This window comes from Pezoporus occidentalis, unplaced genomic scaffold (genome assembly GCF_034315485.1).
Source record: "Pezoporus occidentalis ecotype Australia unplaced genomic scaffold, CSIRO_AGI_Poc_V1 ctg239, whole genome shotgun sequence".
NCBI classification, from domain to species: Eukaryota; Metazoa; Chordata; class Aves; order Psittaciformes; family Psittacidae; genus Pezoporus; species Pezoporus occidentalis.
Window position 1 is genome coordinate 428,784 of NW_026914275.1, and position 25,617 is coordinate 454,400.

At 40.9% G+C, this 25,617-nt stretch overlaps 1 protein-coding gene across 6 annotated transcripts in view; it reads right to left on the minus strand.

The window, feature by feature from the left end:
* LOC134165373 (glypican-5-like) overlaps nt 1–25,617 on the minus strand; it is a 391,916-nt gene that overhangs the window by 87,627 nt on the left and 278,672 nt on the right. For all 6 annotated transcript variants that reach the window (XM_062622059.1, XM_062622061.1, XM_062622058.1 and 3 more), the window contains one exon: nt 6,534–6,684. In XM_062622059.1, the coding sequence (XP_062478043.1) occupies nt 6,534–6,684 (151 nt within the window). The remainder of the gene's footprint in view (nt 1–6,533; nt 6,685–25,617) is intronic.

Below are 25,617 nucleotides of genomic sequence, written 5' to 3' on the forward strand. Positions count from 1 at the left end.
AGGATTTCCATGTAATTCATCTCAGGATCAGATCCTGCCAGTTCAGTTAGCATGAATCAAAATCTGCACTTTTCACCCTGATTATTTAGGTTTCTCTGGTTTTCTTTGCCCCCAAGTCTCTTCCTAAACTGTATCTCTACAACAGAAGCCAAAGCCAGAATGTGCAGCCAGGCAGTGGAACCGCCACCCTTTTCTCGCTCCCTACACATGCTGAAGTCCCTCTGGCAGGCTTTGCTCATGCTTCTCTTGACAGAGGCTACCCTTTACCTACCACCCCAAATGACAAATATTAAGTTTTGAAACCACTGTGTTTTCTTAAAAGTCAACCTTAGGTAAAAGCTTAAACTGTTAACTGTGCTGCGTTGTGGATAGAATGAGGCATTTACACTAAGGGCGATGAAAGAATTTATAGGCTTTCTATAAACAGAGCTGGAGGTAAAATGTCTCATGCAAGTAAGGGTGTAGAAAAATGGCTCTGCAAGGCAGTGGGATGGGGATGAGGCATGATGGAGAGTTTTCTCTAGGCAGGACGATGGAAGACACTGAAAATGTAGTATTTCTGTAAGCTAGGATCATCTGTGAGGAAAGTGAAGACGTGGTGATGAGGAGCTGATGAGCATGGCTGAGTGCCAGCAGATATTATGAACTCAGAATATTGATGTTTTGTACTAATAATTACAAAATCAGCAGCTGTACAATTACATATTTGGATAAATATAAATGTAAGTGCATCCTGTAACATGGTAAATGGAAATGAAGTATGATTAAAATGACAGCTTATACAGTAATACTGATGCCTAGAAAAGGCAGACAAACTGGAAGAATGATAACATAATAAGGATAAAAGAATCAGACTATTGATATTCAAAAAAGAAAAAAAAGATAATGAAAAAATTCATGAGCAGTGAGAAAAATACATTCACTTTCCAAAGCTGTGACAGCAGATACAGATTAGACAGAAGGCATTAAGAAAACAGACATTTTACTTGTCTGCACTTATAAAGGCATTCTGGGGCAAAGGAGAATCCTTCTCATATGCCCTGAAGAAGAAATACACAACCAGGATAATCTCTTCTGATAGTCTGGCTACAGCAGAAAGATGCATTGAAGCTGTGCAGTGTCTAAACAGCCAAGAAGAAAGCCAAAGGTTGGAATGTGTCATCTGAAAGCGCTAACAAAGTAAATTTGTTGCAGGTTGCCACTTGGGTACTGAGATGTGACAATAAGCAAGATATTGAACAGAGAGAGATGTCTGAATTCAGAAAGTTCTTATTAAAGGGAGGGAACTTCATGAAAGAATTAGGAAGAAATACAGAAGAAAACTGTTACTGGGACTAGATAAGTGTTTGGCAAAAAACACAGTAATAAAGCACATTTGACGCATAGTCATGTTCCAAGTCTCGCTGGGATGACACAGGATGTGTCTGTTTACTGAATGCCTGCACAGACTGATAGGATTTTAAAATATTGTTTAAAATCTGCTTTGTCTAAGAGTCAGCACTGGTCGGGCACTTCATCTAAAGTATAGTGATACATGCTAGTGAGCAAGCCCAAAACACCTGTGTCCTTCCCATTCACAGACAGATGTGTGTATGGACCCATGCCAATTGGAGGTGTCCACACCAGCTTTCTCCAACATATTCCACAAAGCCTAGAGCTCCATAGAGCTGACTTTGGGCTTGCACTAAACCCCAGTCCCTGCGGTCTAAATGTTTGCTCTAAACTTTGTTTCATGGCTAATCACCTGATGATTTCCCTGAATAAAGATCTAATGTTGGTTGCTGTTGCTGGGGTAGGACTTCATGACAGCATACAGCTGTGCAGCACAGCTGGGAATGGGAAATCCCCCAACTAACTTCCTTCCCACTGAACGGACTGACGTTTTTCTTTTCTCTGCACCGCAGAGAAGCAGGACATAATGGGAATCTGTTATCTTTCCATGAACGGCAGGATGATAATCCCTTTCCTAGTAAATATTCTTGTGGCTTGATCCTGCAGGGCACTAAGCAATCCCTGCTCTTCCCACCACCACCCCCACCACCCCACCCCCCTTTCAACTCTAGTAAGGGTTTAAGAATGAGCATTGACATTGGTGAACACATGTGATCGAAGCTCATGTAAGAATATGTTTAGATGAACACACAATGCTAAGCAAGGTTCAGACTGAGATACTGCTTTGCCCTTCTGCCTAGAAACCTGCAGGAGTGAAGCAGCGCAACTTGCAGAGCAACTTCCCTATTCATGCTCAGGATTTATATGGTTTGCTTTCCTCTTCTTAAATCTCTCCTAGCAAAGCTTTGTTCCAAGATGATTAACAGATGTTGTCATTATAAAGTTGGTACTTGCCAACAAAGAACACATGGGTCTGCTTGAGAAACTGCTGTTTCCACAGCTTGCCCCAAGAAGAGATACTTGTGGTAACTGGGAAAGCCTGTGAGAATACGACATTTTAAAGTATCTTTTACCTTCCATAATTTCCTAAGAGAATGCTGGTTTCCTGAGAATTTGTTTAATTTGTTTGTATGAAATAATTTGGATAAACACATGATACAGAATAGAAAATTAAGCCCATTATGATAAGGGGGTATGCAGTGACTTTTTTAGATAACAATGAATTTGCCAAGCAAAGACTTATTTGTAACAAGGGGAAACAAAAAAACCTCAGTGGCAAATAACAGCCATGTATTTTAATTGAAGACATAAAATGAACGATTAACTGATAAGCAGAAATGCTTCTCAAAGGCTAGAAGGTGACCAACAAAAGAATGGGATTTTACTATCCATTATAAAATGAGCTGAAACATATGGCCAGCAATCCCCACCCCCCCCAAAAATTGGGGAAAAGGATATCTGGCTGGAATATACAAGTACAGTCACCTGTGTGTTTACTTACCAGGCACACACTGTAATCTGAAAGCAAGGAGCCAGCAATTTGGAAAAGCAAACTGGGAAGATGGCAGTGTACCCTGTCTGCAGAGATCCTTTAACAGTTATGAACAGAAATGTTTGAAGAAGTTTAGCTAGAGATTGATGAAACTCCCTGCAATTTACTGCTAGTGAAAATGTGATCTTTTTTCCTGGCAGGTGAAAAGGAATGAGTGTGTGGTAGGTTTTCAGAAACTACTTAAAAGCAATCGAAGTCTTTTGCAATGCTCTCAACATGTAAATTGGAAATATAATTTTCACATAGGTTTCATATAAAGGACAGATGTAGTACATTTTTACTACATTCTAAATTCAGTATTTTAGTGTCTGACACTGAAATCCTTTCCCCTCTTTTCTCTTTTCCATGGATCTGTTGTTAAAAGCGTGATGGCTCTGCCAAGAAGTCTGTGTTTTGAAAGGCTTTCATTCCTCTTTTATTCCTTTTGTTCTACTGTATGATTCCATGCTACAACATGTACTGATGAGATCAGTGGCATTTAAGAGCTATCACTTGTGTCTCATCGCTACCTGCTGTAGTCAGTAAGAATATTCCCACTGACTTTACTAAGCCTCAAATCAGGGTTTTACTTGGGATTTAGCTTTAGCTTTAATTCATGTCTCAATTCTCTGTGGACTTCAAGCAAGCAAGTCATAGTAAACATTGTCATGTTCCACTTCTCCAAAGCCATGGTTAGATGTGCTTCACAGGTTTTAAGTTTAGGAAATATAACAAAGTCAGAGGCTGTACAATTGGAAACGCCATCTTACAGACATGCAGCAAGAGGAAATTCAATTAATCCAATGTTTGTTTATTTCTTTACCATACTATTAAAGCAAAGAAGCTCTATAATGAGATTACTGCATTTTATCTCCTAATTGTATCCAGATATGCAAACCAGATTTACTGCTCATGGCTTGTATATACTGCAATATTTTAAAGCTAATTATGAAACAGCATCACTATTGTCACACGATGAAAATACTCCTTCTTGCTGTTATGAATCAATACCATTTTCTAGAATTTATTGTAACTACCTTTTTAATTGGATACAAACCCCAGTAAATTCTGAAACAGCCAGTTATGTAAATATAACTCTTTTAAATCCAGGATGGTATCAGCATAAAATATTATAATTAATTAGACTGAAAAAAAAAAAAAAAGAAAAATGAGACCATAAGGTAGTTGGAACAGGTTGCCCCAAGAAGTGGTAAATGCTCCGTCCCTGGCAGTGTTCAAGCCCAGGCTGGACAGAGCCTTGGGTAACATGGTCTAGTGTGAGGCATCCCTGCCCATGGCAGGGGAATTGGAACTAGATGATCTTAAGGTCCTTTCCAACCCCAACCATCCTATGATTCTCTGATTCTGTTATTAAAGCCAGCTGTATATCAAGCCTTGGAAATACTCAAGTTTTTATTTAAACACCTGAAATCTTCCATTGTCCACATAAGCATGTGTACACATCCTCCAAACCCAGGGTATTAAAAGTTTAATTGTTCATTGAAGAGTAGTTAGCACCTGGCTTTTGTTTGTATTATTCCACATAGAGAGGAAAGCAAATCCCCAGGGCCCAAAACATCTAGCAATCTTTTCATTGCTTATGTATATAACACAATAAACAATACAGAAGTTAAGCAAGTAGTTTTAAAATAACATTGCATTAAAGTTCTTCTGTTCAAAAACACTGGTAAATGAATGGTAAAATCTTTACTTGATCTGTTAGTTGTAATTCCATAATGATTCTTAAAAACACTGGCACTGTGTGATCATACCTCACGTACTGTGATCACACAGCTTGTCAATGCAGATTACATTTCAGGTATTTATAACCTAATCTAACACTTTGCATAGATTTCAAAGTACATGTTGAAGCTTGGTTTCCCTGAATTTGTTATATTTGTGAATATAAGTCTTGACTCCAAACTAATCACAGCATGTTTGCAAGTCTCACTTGTATATGGGATTCCTTTTCCCACTCTCCACTTAATGGCAAAAAGACAAGGAAGAGGCACTTGTTTATCTCAGTAGACTAAAGCAGATTTAAACTTACCTGAGTTCCAGCTATCTTAAAGAATTATTTTCCCACACTATTATACCTGTATTTCATGTAATGGCACCAAATTGCATCCAAACCACATTATACTTACACACGCTATGGTAATTAAAGCAGTTACATTTTGATGAGCTGAAATGAATCAGAACTTCTAGATATGATACACCAATAATAAAAAGTATTTAGAAACATCTTACTTCCTACTGAGTTACTGTAATAAGGACTTACCCATGTATTATATTGCCAGTATGTTGGTGGAAGTTAAGTTAATTCTGATGCTGATTGTAGGTTTGATGACATATTATCCAAGTAATTTCATTAATAAATATAGCAGAATCATATTGGAGGCTATCAAGGAATTTTAATTAAGCAGCTACTTGCCACTACAAAAAACTCAATACTTCATGTGCTTTTTCAAGAATATATACTTTCAGCCAACTCTTGATCATCCTTCAGTATCATTATGCAAGAAACACTTTTAACACTTAGCACAGTCTATGAGGACATTAATTTTCCATTTATTTGAAAAGCCTACCTTACCTAGGAAGGCTTTTACAGCACTTCTGTGATGTAGATTTCACTGGAGATATTAGTCACTCTAAATTTGAGAAGGTGTGGCAGTCAAGTGACATTCCCACTGACTGGAAAAGGGGAAACATAATCCCCATGCTTAAAAAGGGAAAAAATTGGGGGTGCTGTTTGACGAGAAGCTCCCCTTGACGCAGCAGTGAACGCTTGATGCCCAGAAACCACCCTTGTCCTGGGCTGCATCCCCAGAGAGTGAGCAGCAGGTTAAGAGTGGGGAGTCTCCCCCTCTAATCTACTGTTGTGAGACCCCATCTGGAGTACTATGTCCACCTCTGGGGCCCCCAACACAAGAGGGATGTGGAGCTGTTGTAGTCCAGAGTAGGCCATGTCAATGTTGGAGAAGCTCTGCTCTGGAGACAGGCTGAGAGAGCTGGGCTTGTCTAGCCTGGAGAAAAGGGAGACCTTAGAGCAGCTTCCAGTGCCTAAATGGGGCCTACAAGAAAGGTGAAGAGGGGCTTTTGACAAGGGCCTGTAGTGACAGGACAAGAGGGAACGGCTTTAACCTGACAGAGGGGAGATTGAGATTAGGCATTAGGAAGAAGTTCTTCCCTGTGAGGGTGCTGAGGCGCTGGCACAGGGTGCCCAGAGAAGCTGTGGCTGCCCTATTCCTGGCAGCCTTCAAGGCCAGGTTGGACACAGGGGCTTGGAGTAACCTGCTCTAGTGGAAGGTGTCCCTGCCTGTGGCAGAGGTTGGAACCGGATGAGCTTTAAGGTCCCTTCCAACCCAAATAAATCTGTGATGATATGAGTCTATGATAAATTTTATCTGCATACCAAGTGTTAAATTATATTGGGTTACTGTCTGTATCACTCTATTTTTACTGCATCTCTTCAGATTAAGATTCAAATCCTTTCAGTTAAGTAGGATTTTGACAGTAATTTAAGCAGTGCAAGTCTGAGCTCTGTCCACCTAATTGTGACATTTATGAATTTCTAAGATCTGTACGTGCCTATAGAAACTTTATTTACCTGCTGTGTGAATCCTGTCACCGGATCCTTGACAGCCATCTTCATCATCACAATCCCCACTTGACTCGAACTCTTCACTTCTTCCACCACCACTGCCAGCATCTTGGGAAGCCCATCTTTCCAGTTTTAATTTTGCCTTCTCAGCATCCAGCTAAAATGGAAAAAGTGAAAAACCAACAACGGTCAGAATATTTAAACACTTCCTACCTTTGGTGACCAAGCTGGGTTGCTAAAGCAACAAGCAGTTTCTCATTCACTTTCAAGAACAGCTCCTCAAGTTGAAAGTTGTTTCTGGCAATGACATCCTAATATTTAGGGATAACAGACTATACCAGCAAATTTTCTCCACCACAGATGATGAGGGACACTTATCATCAAACTTTTAATAGAAAGCACCGCATCCAGCAACGTCATCACAAAGAGCTCTGGTACTGCAGCTTTTCCTCTTGCTAACCACAGTCTGGAGATCACTGCTTAATGATGGTACAATCCGCCAGCTGTCAGTGTACTTATTTTGGGTTATTCATAGTTTAAGACCACAATATATTTGACAGCCTTTGAAGAGTTGAGGGTAATTGCTACTTTTCATCATGGTCACTTGGAAACCTCAGCCCCTACCCAGAACAGTGTCATTTGAGACGCCTGTACCAACTACTACTTGTTCATGAAATTTCACTTGAAATATATTTCTTGGACTGACTATAAAATAAAAAAGCCTTTTCTAAAATGAATCTAAATATATCATGATAATGCTAAACCAATCTATTTATCCCCAAACTCACCTTTTTGATCTTTAGATAACTCTCCTGTCACCATGAACAGTTGACTACTACTAGTGCTAAGGAACAAATGATTTTTCAGTTCCAAAAAATTCATTTTCAGTGAACCTAAACCCAGCCTATCCAGGGAAGAACGAGAGCAGCACTATCTGGAAATGAAGTAACTGTCTTAGACTCCTGTTATTAGGCATTCTTCAACGAAGGATGGTGCAGAAGGCTGAACCTGTACCCCAAACCTGAGAGGAGGACCTACTCACTAAGCCTCAGAGCAGCTCTCCTGTTGGAGCTGTGCTATTTTTGTACAACATGTTGGAACCAAGGTACTCCATGTTCCTCGGTGTCCGCCATCCCCCCAACAGCTTGTATTTGTGGTTGCTTGCGTAAAGGACATTTCAGGGTATTAGAGAAGATGAGAGAGCTTCTGCAGAGAGAAACCCCAGCAGCTCAGCTTCCCCTACAGCCAGAAAATACCCTGACTCAGAGAGGATTTTCCCACAGCCTAAGTTGTCCTGGTTTCTACTATTAAGTTACTATTCCCCATTGTCTCCCATCCCCATTTTGTGAGTGATGACCATACTTTGTGAATCTTGGAAAATTACAACAGGGGTGCTGGTTTTGGTTTCAAGGGATTGAAACGGCTGTTCCAGTATTTCTGATGACTTCTTTCAGCTCAACCTACAATGCACATGAACAGTTCTGACAGACACTGGCTTGTTTGTCTCTTGATCAACATTATGAAAACCTTGTTTGTATTAGCTCTGCTGGGATGATATGATGAGGTAGGATGAGAGGACCTGTTACTCTAGTTATGCGGAAATATATTAACCAAATGGGAAGACTCTGTAATGCTTCTTGAAGCCACTCAGGTTATGAATCTATCCAATATCCTTCATCACAAGTATCTCTCCCTAACGTATTGCAGATCCATTTCGGGCTTTGTGATCTGCTTTATCCCAAAGGACTGTGATTATTCTTGGCACTGAACAAAATGTATTTTGAAATGTAGCTACTTTGAAGATTCAAACACATTTCACACTAAAAAGGAGGTGGGCTGGAGCTGTGGGAGGAACTGGAGCACAGGGCTAATACAACTGTATTAGCTGGGTTGAAAGGATGATGACAGATGCAGCAATTTCTCTGTAGTGGGAAGCTTTGTGTTATAGTCTTCTTCTTCAGACACTGTGGACTGCTATCCTCCACTCTGGGGCTGACAAATGTTTGGATCAGTGCAGCAGAGATCCTGTTCTATGGAGCAGCAGATGCCAACTTCTATATGGCAGCACTCAGGAAATTTTTCACCCTTTCACTGAAAAGATCTGTTTGCTCATTCTGAAGACACAAATAACTTCACACTGCACTGGGAAGATCAGTAAGTGGGAGGAGAGGGTATGGACTCTAGTGGGGAAGCATATTAAACACTCTCTAATTGTTACTGCATGACTGTTTTTTATAAACAAGTTGCTTAATGTTGAGTCTCAGTATTCACAGGCGTAAAGACTGATGCCATTGCAATACAGAACAGCATCTTGAACAATTGGAAAAGATTTGCCTATGAGGGAAAAAGATAACCCAGCTCTTTCACAGTTCTGGCTGTATCACACAGTGTCCTGGCTGTATCAGAGAAGACTCATCGTTCTTAGTTATAATCCTTCAGAATGAAAAGAAATGGCTAAGTGGCGGACAGAATAGACACAAAATGTAATAAGGGCTTTTAATGACTGTTGCCAGTCAAAGCAAATATGTTTACTGCATGTTAAGGTGCTCCTTCTTTTCAAAGATTTGATTTCCTTCAGTGCCCATGGCTCAATCCTGACCTCTGCTCAAAATAAGTAAATCTTTGAACCAAATGTGCACCACCTTCTTGGAGAAAGCCCAAGAAAAGAGCTCAGCTTTTCAACACAGTGTATGGCAGCATTTTACAGGTTTCTTCTTCACTACAAAGAGAGATTAGCTGTAGCCCATATCTGCATCTCCTACCTGCTTTAATGAAGGCATACCCGGCTCTTTCTTGGCTTGCCAGTAGAGAGGGCCATCGAGTTGCACAGAATATCAAGTTGCTTACCCTTTTCACCTTGTACAACCTTTCCCAAACCCTTTCAATGACTTTTACATCTGTGGCTACCATTCACCTAAAATGATGGACCAGAGCCCAACTTCATGCAAAATTAATCATTTGTCTATAAACCAACCCATTCCTGGAGATGAAATCATGCAGCCACTTCAGTGAGGAGCTCCACCCACACCATGCAGCTCTGTTGCGAAGCCATGTCACCACTGCATAGTGACTTGTGATGTAGCACCTTTCTCTTTTCACATCTCAAAGAGACACTTGTCCTTTGGCTATTGCCAAAAGACCTTAGTGAGATCACTGCTTTAGTGTGATAGCGAAGCTTATGCCAGCCTTTCTCCATCTCTTTTTCTCATAGAATCATAGAATCTTTTCTCAAAGGCCTGAGAATGCACTGAAATAGCACAGACTGCACCAGGATGGACTAGGATGGTGGAGCTTTCCAAGAAGATCATAATGAAAGACACTGGCAATTCTGCACAATAGTTTCAGCCTGGGAGTACAGTGTCTTAATGCTGAGAGTCGATCCCTTGGTTAAACAACTGCAATGAATTTCAGGCTGGGCAGTGGGACTTCTACCTTTCTTTTCACAAAGCAGAAGATACCTGCTGCCTAAGAATCCAGAGAATACTTGAATCTTAACAGCTTAAAAATTAAGTCATTGGGTTTTCACCACAACTGAAAACCAGTACTTTTTTTACTCACCAAAAGGTTATACAAATAGATCAATAAGATTTGTACAGCTCAACTGAAACTGACTCAAATCCAGAAATTTTTCCAATTGCAACAGGCTTCAGAGCAGGTTCATAAACCTCCTAAGGGTTTTTGAGAAACTAAAGTCTTTCTGTAGGCAGCTGAAACGTAAAAAGCACATATTATTATTCATATCTGAGTCAGATACAGACGGCTATGCTCATGCCTTTTATTTATTCCAGCAAAGATATCTTCTGTTCTGATGAGGTTGAAAAATTCTGATGATGTATGGTTTTATGGAGAAGAAAGAAGTCAGATGAGGATGACTGTTGTCTATCTCCCTTATTAATACTTGATGATATAGTACGTACATTCCCAGACACATAAAAGAGTCCTTCAGACTTCAGAGGCTTCAAAGAGTATGTGACACACAGCACCTTAGCTTTGTATAGAATCACAGAATCGTTAGGGTTGGAAAGGACCTTAAGATCATCTAGTTCCAACCCCCCTGCCGTGGGCAGGGACACCTTATGCTAAATCATATCAGCCAAGGCCTCGTCCAACCTGGTCTTGAACACTGCCAGGGATGGAGCATTCACAACCTCCCTGGGCAACCCATTCCAGTGCCTCACCACCCTAACAGGAAAGAATTTCCTTCTTATAGCCAACCTAAACTTCCCCTGTTTAAGTTTTAACCCGTTACCCCTTGTCCTATCACTACAGTCCCTAATGAAGTGTCCCTCTCCAGCATCCCTATAGCCCCCCTTCAGATACTGGAAGGCTGCTATGAGGTCTCCATGCACCCTTCTCTTCTCCAGGCTGAACAGCCCCAACTTCCTCAGCCCATCTTCATACAGGAGGTGCTCCAGTTCCCTGATCATCCTCATGGCCCTTCTCTGGACTTGTTCCAACAGTTCCATGTCCTTTTTATGTTGAGGACACCAGAACTGCACACAATACTCCAGGTGAGGTCTCACAAGAGCAGAGTAGAGGGGCAGGATCACCTCCTTCGACCTGCTGGTCACGCTCCTTTTGATGCAGCCCAGGATACGGTTGGCTTTCTGGGCTGCAAGCGCACACTGCCTGCCCATGTTCATTTTCTCATCAACCAACACCCCCTAGTCCTTCTCCACAGGGCTGCTCAGAATCTCTTCTCTGCCCAACCTGTAGCTGTGCCTGGGATTGCTCCGACCCAGGTGTAGGACCTTGCACCTGGCATGGTTAAACCTCATGAGGTTGGCATCAGCCCACCTCACAAGCGTGTCAAGGTCCCTCTGGATGGCATTCCTTCCCTCCAGGGTATCAACCGAACCACACAGATTGGTGTCATAGGCAAACTTGCTGAGGGCTGGGTCTAACCCTAACCCTAACCCTAACCCTCATTCTGACTGTAGGAGTGTTAGAATATATATTTATTCTCCTGGTTTGTCATGAAAGCATGTTGCACTTGAATACTTCCACACATTTATTAAATAATAACTGCTTAGCTCTGTGAAAACCGTGGTTTGAAACTGCCAATTTCAATCTGTTTCACTGATTCTGAATGGTCATATATGCATGTATATCTCTAAGCTGGAGGATAATAAAATCAATTTGACTGAAAATAGGTTTTAAAACCGTATTTTGCATCAGAGTTTCAGACTTTTCAGGTCAGCGAACACAACAATGAAAATCTAAGAGAATATACGTTTTGAATAAAGCCACTTAGAAGTTGTGTGCTTGGAATATTCAGAGACAAATCCCATCCAGTAACTGTTTCCTGAGGGATTTCTTAATTAGTTTTCTATGTGCCGGATTTCCCTGTGAAGGCTTCTACTCTATGAAAAGACAGCTTTGAGGTGAAATCTGACTTTTGTCTCTTTGTCATGTGAGCGCATGTATCACTTGCTGGTGCTTTCCCAATGCACATGTAGCATCTGATTATACACTGCATTTAGAAATGGAAATTAAGCATCACCTTTTCATAAGGTACTTACAAGTAGTTGCCTTTTAAAAAGTGCTTTAGTGACATAAATACGTTTGCAGAGACAAAGCATTTTTCCAGCTTAGGCATAAATAACGTACAAAGCCTCATGTTGAAAAAGAGTCCCAACTGACTCAATCCTTCCATTGTTTTTTTTTCCCAAAATAAAAATAAAACCTCCTTTTTAATCCATTATTAGGTCAGAAATGACTACAACTGCAAAAGACAATGTGCCTTTGTTTTTAGCCTATTATATACATTTTTTGTTAGGCACTGACATACTGCTTTAGGCATAAAGCTGCATTTTACTGGTGCCTTGTGACTGAGCAGATGTTCTATCATTTTACAAAACAATAGCAACATAACAAATTTTAGACATAACTGCCATAGAGATGCTTATTCCAAGTGGGTCCTCTCCTTTGAGATAACAGTTATGGTTAATTTTCCTCCACATATGCTCTTAGCTCCTTTTTAAAAGCATCTGGCACTTGCTTTAGCTGTTTCTTTTCACATTTATCTAGCACTCATGTATTACTGTGAAAATAAGCAAAATGAACATATTTGTCTTCAATTTTGTCAGACATTTTCTTTGATTTGTTCTTCCTTTGTCTCTATTTCATAGAAATCCCAAAAGGCCCCGTGCATTACCCCCTTCCAGTTCCTTCAGAAAGCAGAACAACTAAAGGAAGTAGTACCAGTCGACTCTTAAATCCTTTTTCTAGCTAAGGAGAAGACACATCTAACCTTCTGCAGCAAATGACACCCCAAGAAGGTTTCCTTCTGCTGTATTTATTCAGGTCCTTACAATAACCTTTGCGTAACACTCCTGCTTTACAAGTCACCTGTACAATATTAAAACAATTGAACTGAACAGCTATACATAACTTATGCAACACCGTGAAGGGCTGACAATGGGCTTAGAATTTTATTCATTTCTCTCCCAACCAGAGGTTTTCTAACTAGGGAACTGGAATAATATTGGTATATTCGTTTAGTTTATGCTTCTCTCTCTAGTCTAAATACCTCGCATTTACTTGCACTAGCATTTGTACTTGTCTACACCAATGCTCTGTGTCTGTGTGTGTGTGTGTGTGTGTAGACTGAAGGGGGAAGGGTTTCTTCAAGCACATGCAAACAAACATGTCTCCATGAGGATGATAAAGGGGCTGGCGCACCTCTAATACAAAGACAGGATGAGAAAGTTGGGGCTCTTCAGCCTGGAAAAGAGGTGTGTGTGTGGGGCCTACAAGGATTCCAGAGAGGGACTCTTCATCAGGGACTGTAGTGATAGGACAAGACAGAATAGCTCTAAACTGACAGATGGAAGATTGAGATCAGACATTAGGAAGAAATTCTTCCCTGTCAGGGTGCTGAGGCTCTGGCACAGGGTGCCCAGAGAAGCTGTGGCTGCCCCATCCGTGGCAGTGTTCAAGACCAGGTTGGATGGGGCTTGGAGAAACCTGCTCTAGTGGAAGGTGTCCCTGCCTGTGGAAGGTGTCCCTGCCTGTGGAAGGTGTCCCTGCCTGTGGCAGGGGGTTGGATCCAGACGAGCTTCAAGATCCTTTCCAAACCAAAACATTCGAGTGGCTTGCATATGGTCATGAGGGCTTGGCTTGCAGCCCATCTCCAGCAACAGGCTCAGAAGGCAGGACAGGTTCACAAGATCCAGCAGTAGGTGGTACACAGGGACCTAAAGCTTCCTTAGGATTACTACGCGTTGCAGAGGAAATGACACAACTGCTTCTACAGTGTGTTTCATATTTTGCTTTTCATCTTCTGCTTCATTCTAGAATTCTGTTGTTCAAAGTATTTTAATTATTTGTTCAAGTCTCCTACTGTGACGCTGAGCATCCTCAGTACAAGCTGTACATCTTTTGGGAAGGTTAGTTTATCCATCCATCTTTTCCAAGCTAAAGACCTGATGGAATGGGTGTTTCTATTTGGTTTGGTTTGTCTTTTTCCCATTAAATCACCAAATTACTGCTTTCTGAAAGAGCACCTGTATTCCTCCAATGGATTTAGTTTTTTATACTTTCTGTACAAGCTTTTTGCAACCATACCTTTCTTTTATATATATAAAACTTTTCCTCCTAATTTTATAGCTGTACCTTCACAAACATTTTCCAGTCCTCTGTCCCTGAGGCTCTGTATTTGCATAAGCCTGTCTTTACCTGTGATTACTTTTTGTTCTCTTGGTTATGCAGATTGACTTGTTACCCACCTCCTATTTTTATTGCCAGATGACACGCTAGATACCTAAGGATCCACACTTCTGTTTCTCTTTGAATACTGTTCATTGCCCCTCTGTGCCCTTCCCCTGATCTGGCTGTCTCTCTCTGATTTCCTGGATAGTCCGCTGCAGATCCATATTCCACAGTCGAGAAATTAAAAGCAATTTTTCTCAGTTGATTATAAATGTAAGAGAATTATTTCAGCTGGAATCTCAGAGATTCACCCTGTTATACTGCAGGATTAATACTTATGGTTTTGACGTTTACGGTTTCTGGTTTTTAACTGCTTAGTAAAGGTGAGTCTATTTCTAGAAGAATGTGAGCACCATGATCATTAATATTCACTGAATTAAATTCCACAAGCTACATATGTTCTCGTATTTACTGATTACACTGTGAAGAAGCAACAAGAATGTGTAACCACAGAATCTTACCACTATTAGCAAATGCTTCAAAATAACAGTTTGGGTAAACTGCCACCTGAAAGTATTCATTTTGAATGATGTAAAGTGAGCTCAAATACAAAAAGACTTCCTCTAGCTAATAATCTGTTCTAACCAAGCTCAACAGGGGTTTAAAGAGAATGAATAAAACTGGATTTGAATTCAGTAAGCCAGCTGGGTCAAGGAAGCAATCGAACACCTCTCCTTGAGCCTTATCTTGGTGTTGGGCTACACCTTTTGGGTATTACATGATGCACCAAAGATCTTTCTGATCTGATATCTAGTATTACTAACTTAGACATACACCTTGGGTTAGTCCCTGCCACAGGCATGAATTTCATCTTTAGACAGTTTAGCTTAACGTAGTCTTTCCCAACAAATAAGGCCTCCTTTTTAAACTGCAGTACATGTACTCTTAAAATAGAGCAGATGGCTGAAAAACCTGTCATGTTAGATTAAGACTTTCTGCATCTTGTTAAAGTAAAAAAAAAAAACACCAAACAACAAGAAGAACTTAAACAATGTAAATTTAGATTTAAAAAATGTAAACAATTGCAATAAAAACATAAGGTTAGAATAATTATTGGTGAAGAGCATGCAGGAGCTGCTTACAAAAGGTCTCTGACCTTTTAAAACAGTCCTTTTGGGGACAGTGGCTCCTTGACACAACAGCTTCAGGGGCAGAGGGTTGCTGAACATGCCAATGAGGTGCTCAGAATGACACTGTCACCAGTCCTTGTGATGTGGCCCCTTGCAAGAAAAATGTGGGCAGCAACATCTCTAGACACGTGCAAGGCGTGTGTGCACATATTAGATGAATGATAGTGCTGTCACCAGCGGGAGCTGCACTTACTTTCTGTAATCATCAGAGACCATGAGGCAGGTTTCTGTGCAAAGGTAAGTGGCTGGGAGATGAACACACCGTGTCTCTGCCACACTGAGACACAAAAGCATGATTCCAGACCTGGCAAGCAAGCATTGCCTCCTGTGCTGTCACAAATTAATCTGTTCTACATTGCTTATGACACTGTTTCTCCATACTTGGAAAGGAGGAGCTTTGAGTGGGATAGCTTTTGCAGGGAATCAATAAAATGACCAGAGGAAGTGGAGAGTCTCCTGTGAAAAAACATGGCTCGCTTTTTCTAGCACAAAGATGACTGGGAGAATAGAATTATTGTCTATAAATGTATTATTACCGTTAAATATGGAGAGATATCTGAGAATAAAACTAGCCTAGATATAAAAAAGGGGAAACCAGGCTTTTTAGCTATCAGAGTTACAAGTTTTGGGCACAGCCTCTCAAGAGCAAGATGGGGATGAAAATTCTCAAGCATTTGAAGACCTGGCTGAATACATTTGAGAGCCAAATTGCCCATGGTGTAAATGAGCTCCATGTGATATTTCAGGGGGTCTCTTCCAGACTCCTACCCTGTGTCTCTACACTCTGCTAGTTTCTAATGTTAGAAAATTGATTTGCAAAATGAAGATCACAAACCAGAACTACTCCCATTACCTATGAGGAGTGTTATTTTCTTGCTTGTCTGATTTCTACATGGGAAAATTGTATATGCATACCAAATGATGTCCATTCCAGGCTAAGAATGAAGACTCTTATTTGTACCTGAAGTCAAAAGGTGGCTCAAAAACCCTACTAACTATTGCTGGGGCTTAGCGTGATTTACAAATGTTCTGTTTAACTAGGAGCTCTGACTCATCAGCTTTTAGACTTCTAATACTGGCCAAGTACCTTCTGTCTGATCAGACCTGGGAAGTCTGAAATGAGAAGTGCCTGCAATCAGGAGGCTGTTTACACTCCATCAGCCTTTGAATGGCACCCTTCTGATAAGCTGCATGTTTTTATGGGTTAAATGAATAAACTGTGGCCAATATAAATTGTCTGAGGAGCAGAGCCAACCTTTCTCCTTGCTTTGTACTCAGACAGCAATTACCTTTTTTATTTGCTGAAGGTAATATTCATGACATGCTCCAGTGCATGTTAATTCTGTTTCATGTTCTTGGATAATTATCTGTTTTCAAGCTCTATGTTTGTGAAGATCATTTTCAAAGTATGAAAAGTTTGACATTTCATTGGAAAGACTTGTGAACAATCAAAGCCTTTCATTATTTGGTAGTGCTCAGTGGACCCAGGCTTTGGATTTGATGTTTCATGTTAAAACACGACAGAAGCAGTGGTCTGCTTAGTCTCCTCCACACTAAATCCCAGCAAACCAAGCACTAAAGTACAGCATGGAATTAAAGTATGGAAAACAGTCAGAAAATAGATAATGATGTTTGTCATCCATTTCACATATACTGATGTTGGGGGCTCAATCACAAATTATTTATTCCATAAGCTAGCAAGCTTTAATAACTCTGCAACCCAACCCCACATTTAAAACCAATCACACTGCCTCAGTGCCACCCGACTGCTCTGAAATCTTGAATATCATATTGCTAAATGTGTTGTACTATTTAGACGGTGCCACATGTACCGAAAGAGGAAGGATGGGAGCCTATGCTGCTATGAATCAGCAAACTGAATTCTGTGGAGCTGCTCCAATTTATTCCACATGAAGGGCCAGTCCAGATTTTTTTTGTTTGGGAAAGCGTGGGGCTGTAACCAAACAGACAAATGCATTTCATGTTGCATGACTCTGACAGTCGAAAAGACTCTCATTCCAGATGTTGCCCTCCCATGGTTTCATGGTACCATTTGAGGACATAGAATTGAATGTTTTTGCTAAGTCATTTTTATTTAAAAAGGGAAGAAGAGGGAAGAAACAGATACTTTTGGAAGCAGCAGCTGCCACTGAAGCTGTTTTACTATGGCTTTCCCATCCCCTTCTCTGATGTCCCAAAGATGAAGTTCACAACACTGTTTTTACCAGTGGGTCTCTCTACTCACAGAACTGTTAGATCTGTTAAACTGGGTTAAAATTGGCTAAAAGGGTTAAAAAGACATGGAGGGAGTAGCAAGGCTGCCAGGCAGGGGCACAGCAGAGCACATTATATAAGCTGTGCCTATTTATGAAACCAGGTTAAAATGCAACATAAGGACAAAGTGGTCTACATGGACTATCATCTGCTTCTACTGCCTTCTCAAAAGCCACTAACAAGATAATCTGATCACAAAGATCAAAAGCTCTCTCACTGCTGCACTAGGGAAACTGATGACTGCATTCTCCTGTGCTGTATATACCTGCAATTCAGGATGGAGAACTGGCCTGGATTTACCCAGAGATGTAAGGTGGCTTTGAAAGTTTTTCTTTCTATCTCATTCACACTATATAAAGGCACTGCTATTTCCAGCGAGAGGGTTGAAATGTTCAGAACACTCATTTGTCCGATAGTTTTACACTTCCTTTTTACACTTATTATTTCAGACCATCTTCTGTACAATTTAATCAATTAGAATAGCTTTCCCTGAAGTCTCTCCTGAGATTTCTGAAGGTTCTGTTCCATTTTTCATGTCACCAAAAGTTCAACTTTTTATTTACTTAAAATTAAACCCATCATCCTCTTTCCTCAAATGATGGGTCTAAATTAGACTCTACTCTCATATGGCTCTGTTAGACCTTATCTAAATTTCAAGCAGTGTTCAAGAGGAGCAAATAAAAGAGGTCAGCTCTACTGAAGAGTAGAGAGATGCAGACTGGAGCTGGTTTCTGGTATTGTAAGGAAACCTAGTTTGGAATAGGTGAAACCCCAGCAAAATGATCCAAGGACTACCACTAGAAGACAGTGTAAAGCAAAACATTCTGCTGATATTCTGTCTTCCCCCTTTTCAGCAAGATACTTCAGCAAGCTCCCCCTTTCATTTGTATCTAATCCTTGCCTGCTCCTCTTTGCTGCTTACTCGTGACCCGCCCATCTTTTTCTTGCTTTCTCGTGTAACAGCATCTTCTTTCCTGCCTAAATACGGTCACTGATTCAGCTGAGCCTGATGATTCTTGGCCACTTCTGCTTGAATGTCCAGCTTTGTTCCCATTTAATTGTAGCCTGAAACTGCAGCAAGTACCATAAATACACACATGGATAAGTTGCATGCTTTAAAACAAAAAGCTACAGGTGTGAGATACAGGATTTTAGAACTGACAGCAAACACTGCACCCAGATCAGCATTCTTTCCTGACAAGGAGCTACCAGTGAAATGAAGAACAAGTTGTGGCATGTCTCATTTACATAGCAACTCAAGGAACAGCTTTGCTTGCTCCACATTCAAGCCCACAAGGGCTCATGTATCCACACGCAGTTCTGGAAGGCACAATTATTTGTGATGACAAAGGATGATCTAAGCAAAGGCAGACTCCCATGCACTTGTCTTCTCATCCTCTGCATGAGCAATCACATTACATAGCCTTCATTCTGCCTTGGGCATTTTCCTAACCACAAATCATGAAACAAGTCAGAGAAGGCACACAGAGACTAGGAAGAATCTCCACTTTCAGTGTATTTCAGCTGCATCCTTTTTCCCTCTCCTTCCCAAGAGCTTAGGCATTGATGTGCTGAGTCCTAAGTGTTGGCCACTCACACACACACTAGTGCTGACTGTAACCAAATCAGAAAGTAAGAGGAGTCCCTAAAGAACCACTGGGGTGACTACTGTATCTGGGGAGGTCTTTTAAGTCTTTCTGAGGTAATACAGCTATATTTAGCTGCTGAAACATAGCATGAAGTATAGCAAGAACCCCACTGTGTATTTGGTCATCTGATACTAATTAAGCATGAAAAAGATGGAATCTATGTGTAGTTTCACTTCAAAAACAAGGCCATGCTTCTTACTGTCAAGTAGGTAGGACCTACAGTGAGACTGTGATTACAACTGCAGGGGCACACACCCACTGGGAAATGTAAGGCAGCTGGAAAGGCTCAACAACACTAATGTTTCCTCTTCTTTTCTCCTGATAATATGTTAAGCGATACTCGGCCCTAGTAAGCTATGGGGCAGAGTATTGCTGCTTTTCCTATTACTCTCATGTCGTGAAGGACTGACAACCAAATCAAAGTCTGCTCACAAATTTCAGTGCAGGTCATCTCTCAGAAGATTCTCCCTCATCAGTCCCAAGCACTTCCCATGTTGTTACAAGGGTAAATACCATGTCACCAGCACATACAGGTACACAAAGAGAATCACGGAATCATAGAACAGTTAAGGTTGGAAAGGACCTTAAGACCATCGAGTCCCATGGCACAAGACCCCCTGCCATGGGCAGGGACACCTCCCACTAAACCATGTCACCCAAGGCTCTGTCTAACCTGGCCTTGAACACTGCCAGGGGTGGAGCATTCACAACTTCCCTGGGAAACTCACCACCCTTACAGAAATAATTTCTTCCTTATATCTGAGCTAAACTTCCCCTGTTTAAGTTTTAACCCATTACCCCTTGTCCTACCACTACAGTCCCTGATGAATAGTCCATCCCCAGCATCCCTATAGCCCCCCTTCAGAATGATCCCACAAGCCTATTTATTTAGGAAAGCAGGCAAAAAGCAATTGCGGAAATCATGTTAAGATCTACCTCCACCATAAAGCTCTTTCTTGTACTTTATGTCACCTTCCCCAGAGCTTTACCTGGGCTTGTGTATGATTGTAAGCTCTGCAGGGACTGCCTACTCTTTTGGATTTACTACCATGACAGAGGGCTGCTCTTAGTTGGTACCTTATTTCTTCTGTAATAAACATAATTAATCATAATAATTAAAAGGATTTCCCCCACCTTTTTGTTCTTTCACTACTGTACAGATGGGTGGTGGGGATTTTTCTGTTTTCTGTGCTGGGTTTTTCTTTTTAAGTCTTATTTCTCCATCCCTCCACTACAGTGTGTGCATACATCAGACAAAGAAGTGCCATTTTAATAAGGGGAATGGCACTTAATTGTGCCCATGTTATAAAACACGTTTCCCCTTACTGCCTTTCGTCTGACATGTTTTACTCCAGGTAAGTTATGTCACGAATACACATAATAGAAATCTCACTGTGAATATTTAAATAGATGGTATCCTAATTTTCATTCACTTCAGATGTTTAGTGCTAAAAGAGATGCAATACAGAGCCATAATGAAGGACCTTCTTGTCAAATTATATCTACAAGGAGGCTTGGATTAATATGAAGCACACAGCTGAGGTATCCGTGTTTTGAACTGCTTGAGAGACTCCTTTTAATTGCCACAATCTGTTGTGCCTTTCAGATCTGTTTGTGAAGGTGTTGGGCACGGTGTGTGTTTTGTTGATGAGCTATTCTTTTCCTTGTAACGAAGCAATGTTTTGTCTTGTGTTGGATATTAGAGCTACTGATATTTAAATGTTTAAGAACGGGAAATGAAAGACTGAATACTAACAAAGGAATGAAAGCAGTTATGGGAACAGTTGTTAAACATCATAAGGTGGTATTTTCTCATTTTATTATTATGTTTTATCTCTCTTCTGTTCATTAGCCAGGAGCTTGCAAGTTTTCTTGCAACAGATCCTCTAGCCTAGTACTTTCGAGAAAAATACAGTTTATTACCACCAAGTAAATTGTGTTCCTATGGTGCATGTCTGTATGTTTTACATATTCTTCTTTGGATCCACAGAGAATATTTTACATTAGTGGCCTCTTTCAAAAGTTCCTATATTTAATATTTCTCTAAATGGTCTTGATATAGTGGAATATGCAGCAATAATGGATTATTTTGATTCTTCTTAATAATCTATCAAAAATGGGAATTTATCTCATGTGTGGACCTACCTTTGGAGCAGAAAACTTCCATAAATGTGCTATTTTGTATTAATGAGAAATCATACTGTGTTATCTCCACAGTAATCTAACATTTAAAATAAATGGCCAGTTCAGAGCAGACCAAGTCACTCTTTCCTTGCTGTTTGTAAAGAAGTGGTAACTGACTGAAGCAACCAGATTTTGCTATAATTTTTGTGAAATCTCCTTTCTCCTTTTCACACTTCTCCCACACTCTTCCTATTAGTAACACAGATCCTAGATTTACACACTAGGGCTTCTCCTCAGATGTCCATCACATCTCTATGCCATCTCTGTCATGCTCCCCCCCGGTTCACATCTCCATTACCCTCCCTTATGCCTCCGGTGTTCATTCTTTCCCCTTTACCCGATCTCACGTAGGTGCTTTATGCTGCCCACTGTCCTTACCTACAAACTCTCCACCACTGCAGTCTGCTTGCTGTATCTGCTCCAAGCCCTTTTTTCCAGTTATGAAAGAATGGAAGTACTTGGGGTGCTGATCTAAAGTTGAGGCCTTCATTACCTTTCTTGTACTACAACTCCCTTTGCATACTGCCTTCTAAATTAATGTATACCTAGTATTTGGAGCATGATCCAATCTCACTTAACTCTTTGGAAGTTAGTGTGCAGCTGCAAGATCAGAACCAAACCGCGCTCAGAGTACTCATTTTCAAAGATCATATTAGTCAAGAGGTTTTTTTCATTACTTAAGTGCCAGCACAGCCAATGCACGGTAAGGGATAATGATCTACCTCCAGAAATGCATTTAATATTTATAGTCCATGATCACTATTTTATTTGGACCAACCCCATACACTATGCTGGAGAGGTCTCTACTGTTCCACATCTGTTAAATATTTTAGATATTTTAGCTTTATGTAGTTGAGATGGAGTATAATAAAGCCTGTAAAAATCAAGAGTGTATAAGGTTATATTGGGTATTCTGAAATAGACAGATTTAGTAAGCCTAATGGAAACCAGTCACTCCTCTATTCAGATGTCAGATTTGTTTCTGACAGTTCTGCACATTATGTTTAACCCAGTTCTTTCCATCAAAGGCAACTGATGTCTTCTAGCAACACATTCAGACATGGTTTCCTTCTTAGTTCCAACTTCTCTAGAATAAATTAACAGCACAGACAGTGGCATGCACGTGAAAAAGATCATTCCATATGCAAAATGATGTATCTATAAAAAACTAAAGGACCATAACTTACTGTCTACATACACTGGAATTCCCCTAACTTCCTTCTGGGGATCTTGTTATGACGTGGCATTTGGGCAACACATTTCTACTTCAGCTCAAAACTGCTCATATGATTTTTCTAAGCCTTTAATCAGTCAAGGAATGTCAGGGTGGCAAACACCAGAGTGCTCTGTCATTTAGTGCTCCACCTCATTTTAAGCAAACTGTTCCAGAAACCTTGAATATCACTGTGCGGATGGAGCCTACCTCCACCAACCTCCCTAATACAGCAGGTAGGTTTAGATCACTGAACACAGAAGTAACCTTAGATGATGTTCTCATGGTTACAACTGTGGGCATTATATTGTCAGGAAGCAACTGAGACATGCAGACCCAACCAATAAAATTTGGTAACAAATCCCACTGCTATTCCTCATTAACATACTTCAAGGCAATCTCACTAGGCAGTGATGCTACCACACTCTGTGCAAGTCCTAATGATTAAACTGGATGCCATAAACTTGGAAACTGAGCAATGCTATAGTGAATACTGTGCATAGACAGCTAGGATAGTAAGCAAGATGCCATTAAAAAGAAAGAGACGTATCTACTGTTTCCTATCGTTTACATTCTTAATCTTTAAACCAAACTTGTACTCTATTTGTGCAATAAACCACTTTATTTCACTGGCTGTGCACAGCTCTGGGAAGATTCAGTCAGCAATTCTGAAACACACTGTGCATATTTGTCTAAAAATGTGCCCTAGTAGTACAGCATGGACAGGAAAGAGAGTTCATCAGAAAACAAGAGGAAATGTTAAGGAAGAAAGGCTCTCAGGGGACAATAACACGAGGCATAAGATATGTTATTGCTCACTGAATTACCTACACAAGCATTTGCTTTCTAATTACAGCCTTAATCTTTTCATGTGTAATACAGGAGTCAGTGGCATTAATCCTTTACCTTGTTGTGCAAGAAAGCAGAGTGCTGAATGACACTGTTGGCTCCTGTCCTGTCCCACCCCACCCCTCCAGCATCTGACAGCAGCAGCATTCCTGGGTTTTGTGTAGGTCAAGAGAGTGTCTCTGTAGAGAGAAGAGGATTTGTTTCCCTCTCTCTTACAAGTGCCATGTCAGACAATTCAGAGGAATTCACTAGACCTCTCCTCCATGTCCTGAAATTTCTAGGAACCAGAGATTCATCTAGCCTAGTATCCCACACCTGAGTGGCACAAACCTGACACTACTCCTTGCCACTGCAGGCAAAGTGTGGTTCATCACCCCAATGACAACAGGACTTCATTCAATCCCTGTGGCTAGCAGCAAGACTTAAACTGTAGTGTGGTGGTGAGCATTGTGAGACAAATGATAGACTGGGAGGCGTAACAGAGCTTCAGGGGCCTGTAGTTCGGGGCTAGAGAGATCAGTGGGGCTCCAGAGGGATGACAGCAGGAGGCTGTGGCTGGAGTCTCTTCCCCTTCATTAACCTACTGCTCTGTTAACTAAGCAGGTCTGTCTGAGGGATTCTTTCCCACTGTGGGTCTTGACCAGAATGGATTGGACATGCTGGGTAGGCCTGAAGACCATGAGGGAGCTGCAGGTTGGACTCTAGAGAGGGAAGGTCTGGCACAACAGTTGGGAGCTTCTGTCTTGAAGGCAGAGCAGCACAGAGCTCCACTTGGGCTGATGATAGAGGGCCCACTGGCTGTACCCACGCTGAGGCTTGCTTCTCAGACCATAGCCTGCACAATCCTGTGGCACCCACTGCCACCACAATGGAGACACTCAAACACTTGGCTATCAAAGCACCAAAGACAACGAGGATACCTCCTACATAGTTCCTTACAATATTAAAAGTATCATTGCTTCATATTTGATCCTACTGATCTTGCAAAAAAACTCCCACTAAGCAGGTTTTAGCACCTTGGATATTCCTGAGTACTGCTTGCAAACCACACAGTTGGGAGCCAGTAGGAAATGAAACAAAAACTGTCCATTTGTAATCTTTGATAGTTCACATTTAAAAAACCCCAACCCATGGGAGCACAGGAAATGCTTGACTGATAGTGTAAGCACTCATGTAAATTTGTGCAGGCTGGCAGACTGATTTTCATCATTCAGGCTGGCTATATTTTTTGAAGCTGTGTCACTTCCCTGCATGTATGCAGCTGTGTGGTTCAAGCTCACACTAGCTGGACAATATGACTTGTTCATGGTATTAATGTTTAGTCCTTTCAGGGAGAAAAAATCTCCAGCACTTCAAGCTTTTGTGAGCCTGAATGGCTCGTTCAGTTTTTAAGGATCTGCCTAAGCTTTATTATGATTATTTATTTGAAGCCTGAACAGGCAATTTGATGAATGAGAGAGAATGTGGGAGGAAAAGCATACAAATAATATATTGTTTATAGTTTTGCCAATTACCACAGAACAGTCCTCAAGTAATTGAGAAGATTTTGTATTTGTGATATGCTACTACATGGCACTTCTTTTTACCTTCTTGTTGCTTTCCTCTTTCCTTCTTATTAATTGCTCTATTCAGTCTTGAGGGATTTTACTTTTAGGAATGGGTCTTGATGTTCTTGCTTACACAGAGCAGTAAGTAGCTTCAGGAAGCCAATGTCAACACAAAGCACTGCATTCCAGTGCTGTTGGGATGTTTGCTGCATGCCAGGCTGTTACGTAAAGATGTTCAGTTCCTCACCCCTGCTTCTTCTGTGCCTACTTTTACCATTTTAAGCCCTGCATACACACCTGGTTTAGCTCCTCCTCTGTGTCTGAACTAATATCCAGTGATTTTAAAAGTAATGTGGTGTTTTTTTCAGCAGTGTCACCAGCTGCCAACCTCAATCTGGGAAAGATGGTTGTGGTACCTCTCAGTGAGGCAGATAAAGCATGAAACAGCACATCAGCTGCTCATGGGGAGCCCAGAACAAGTCTGATTTAGTTGATTATCCATTTGAATCACTGACATACAGGGCTTCATTT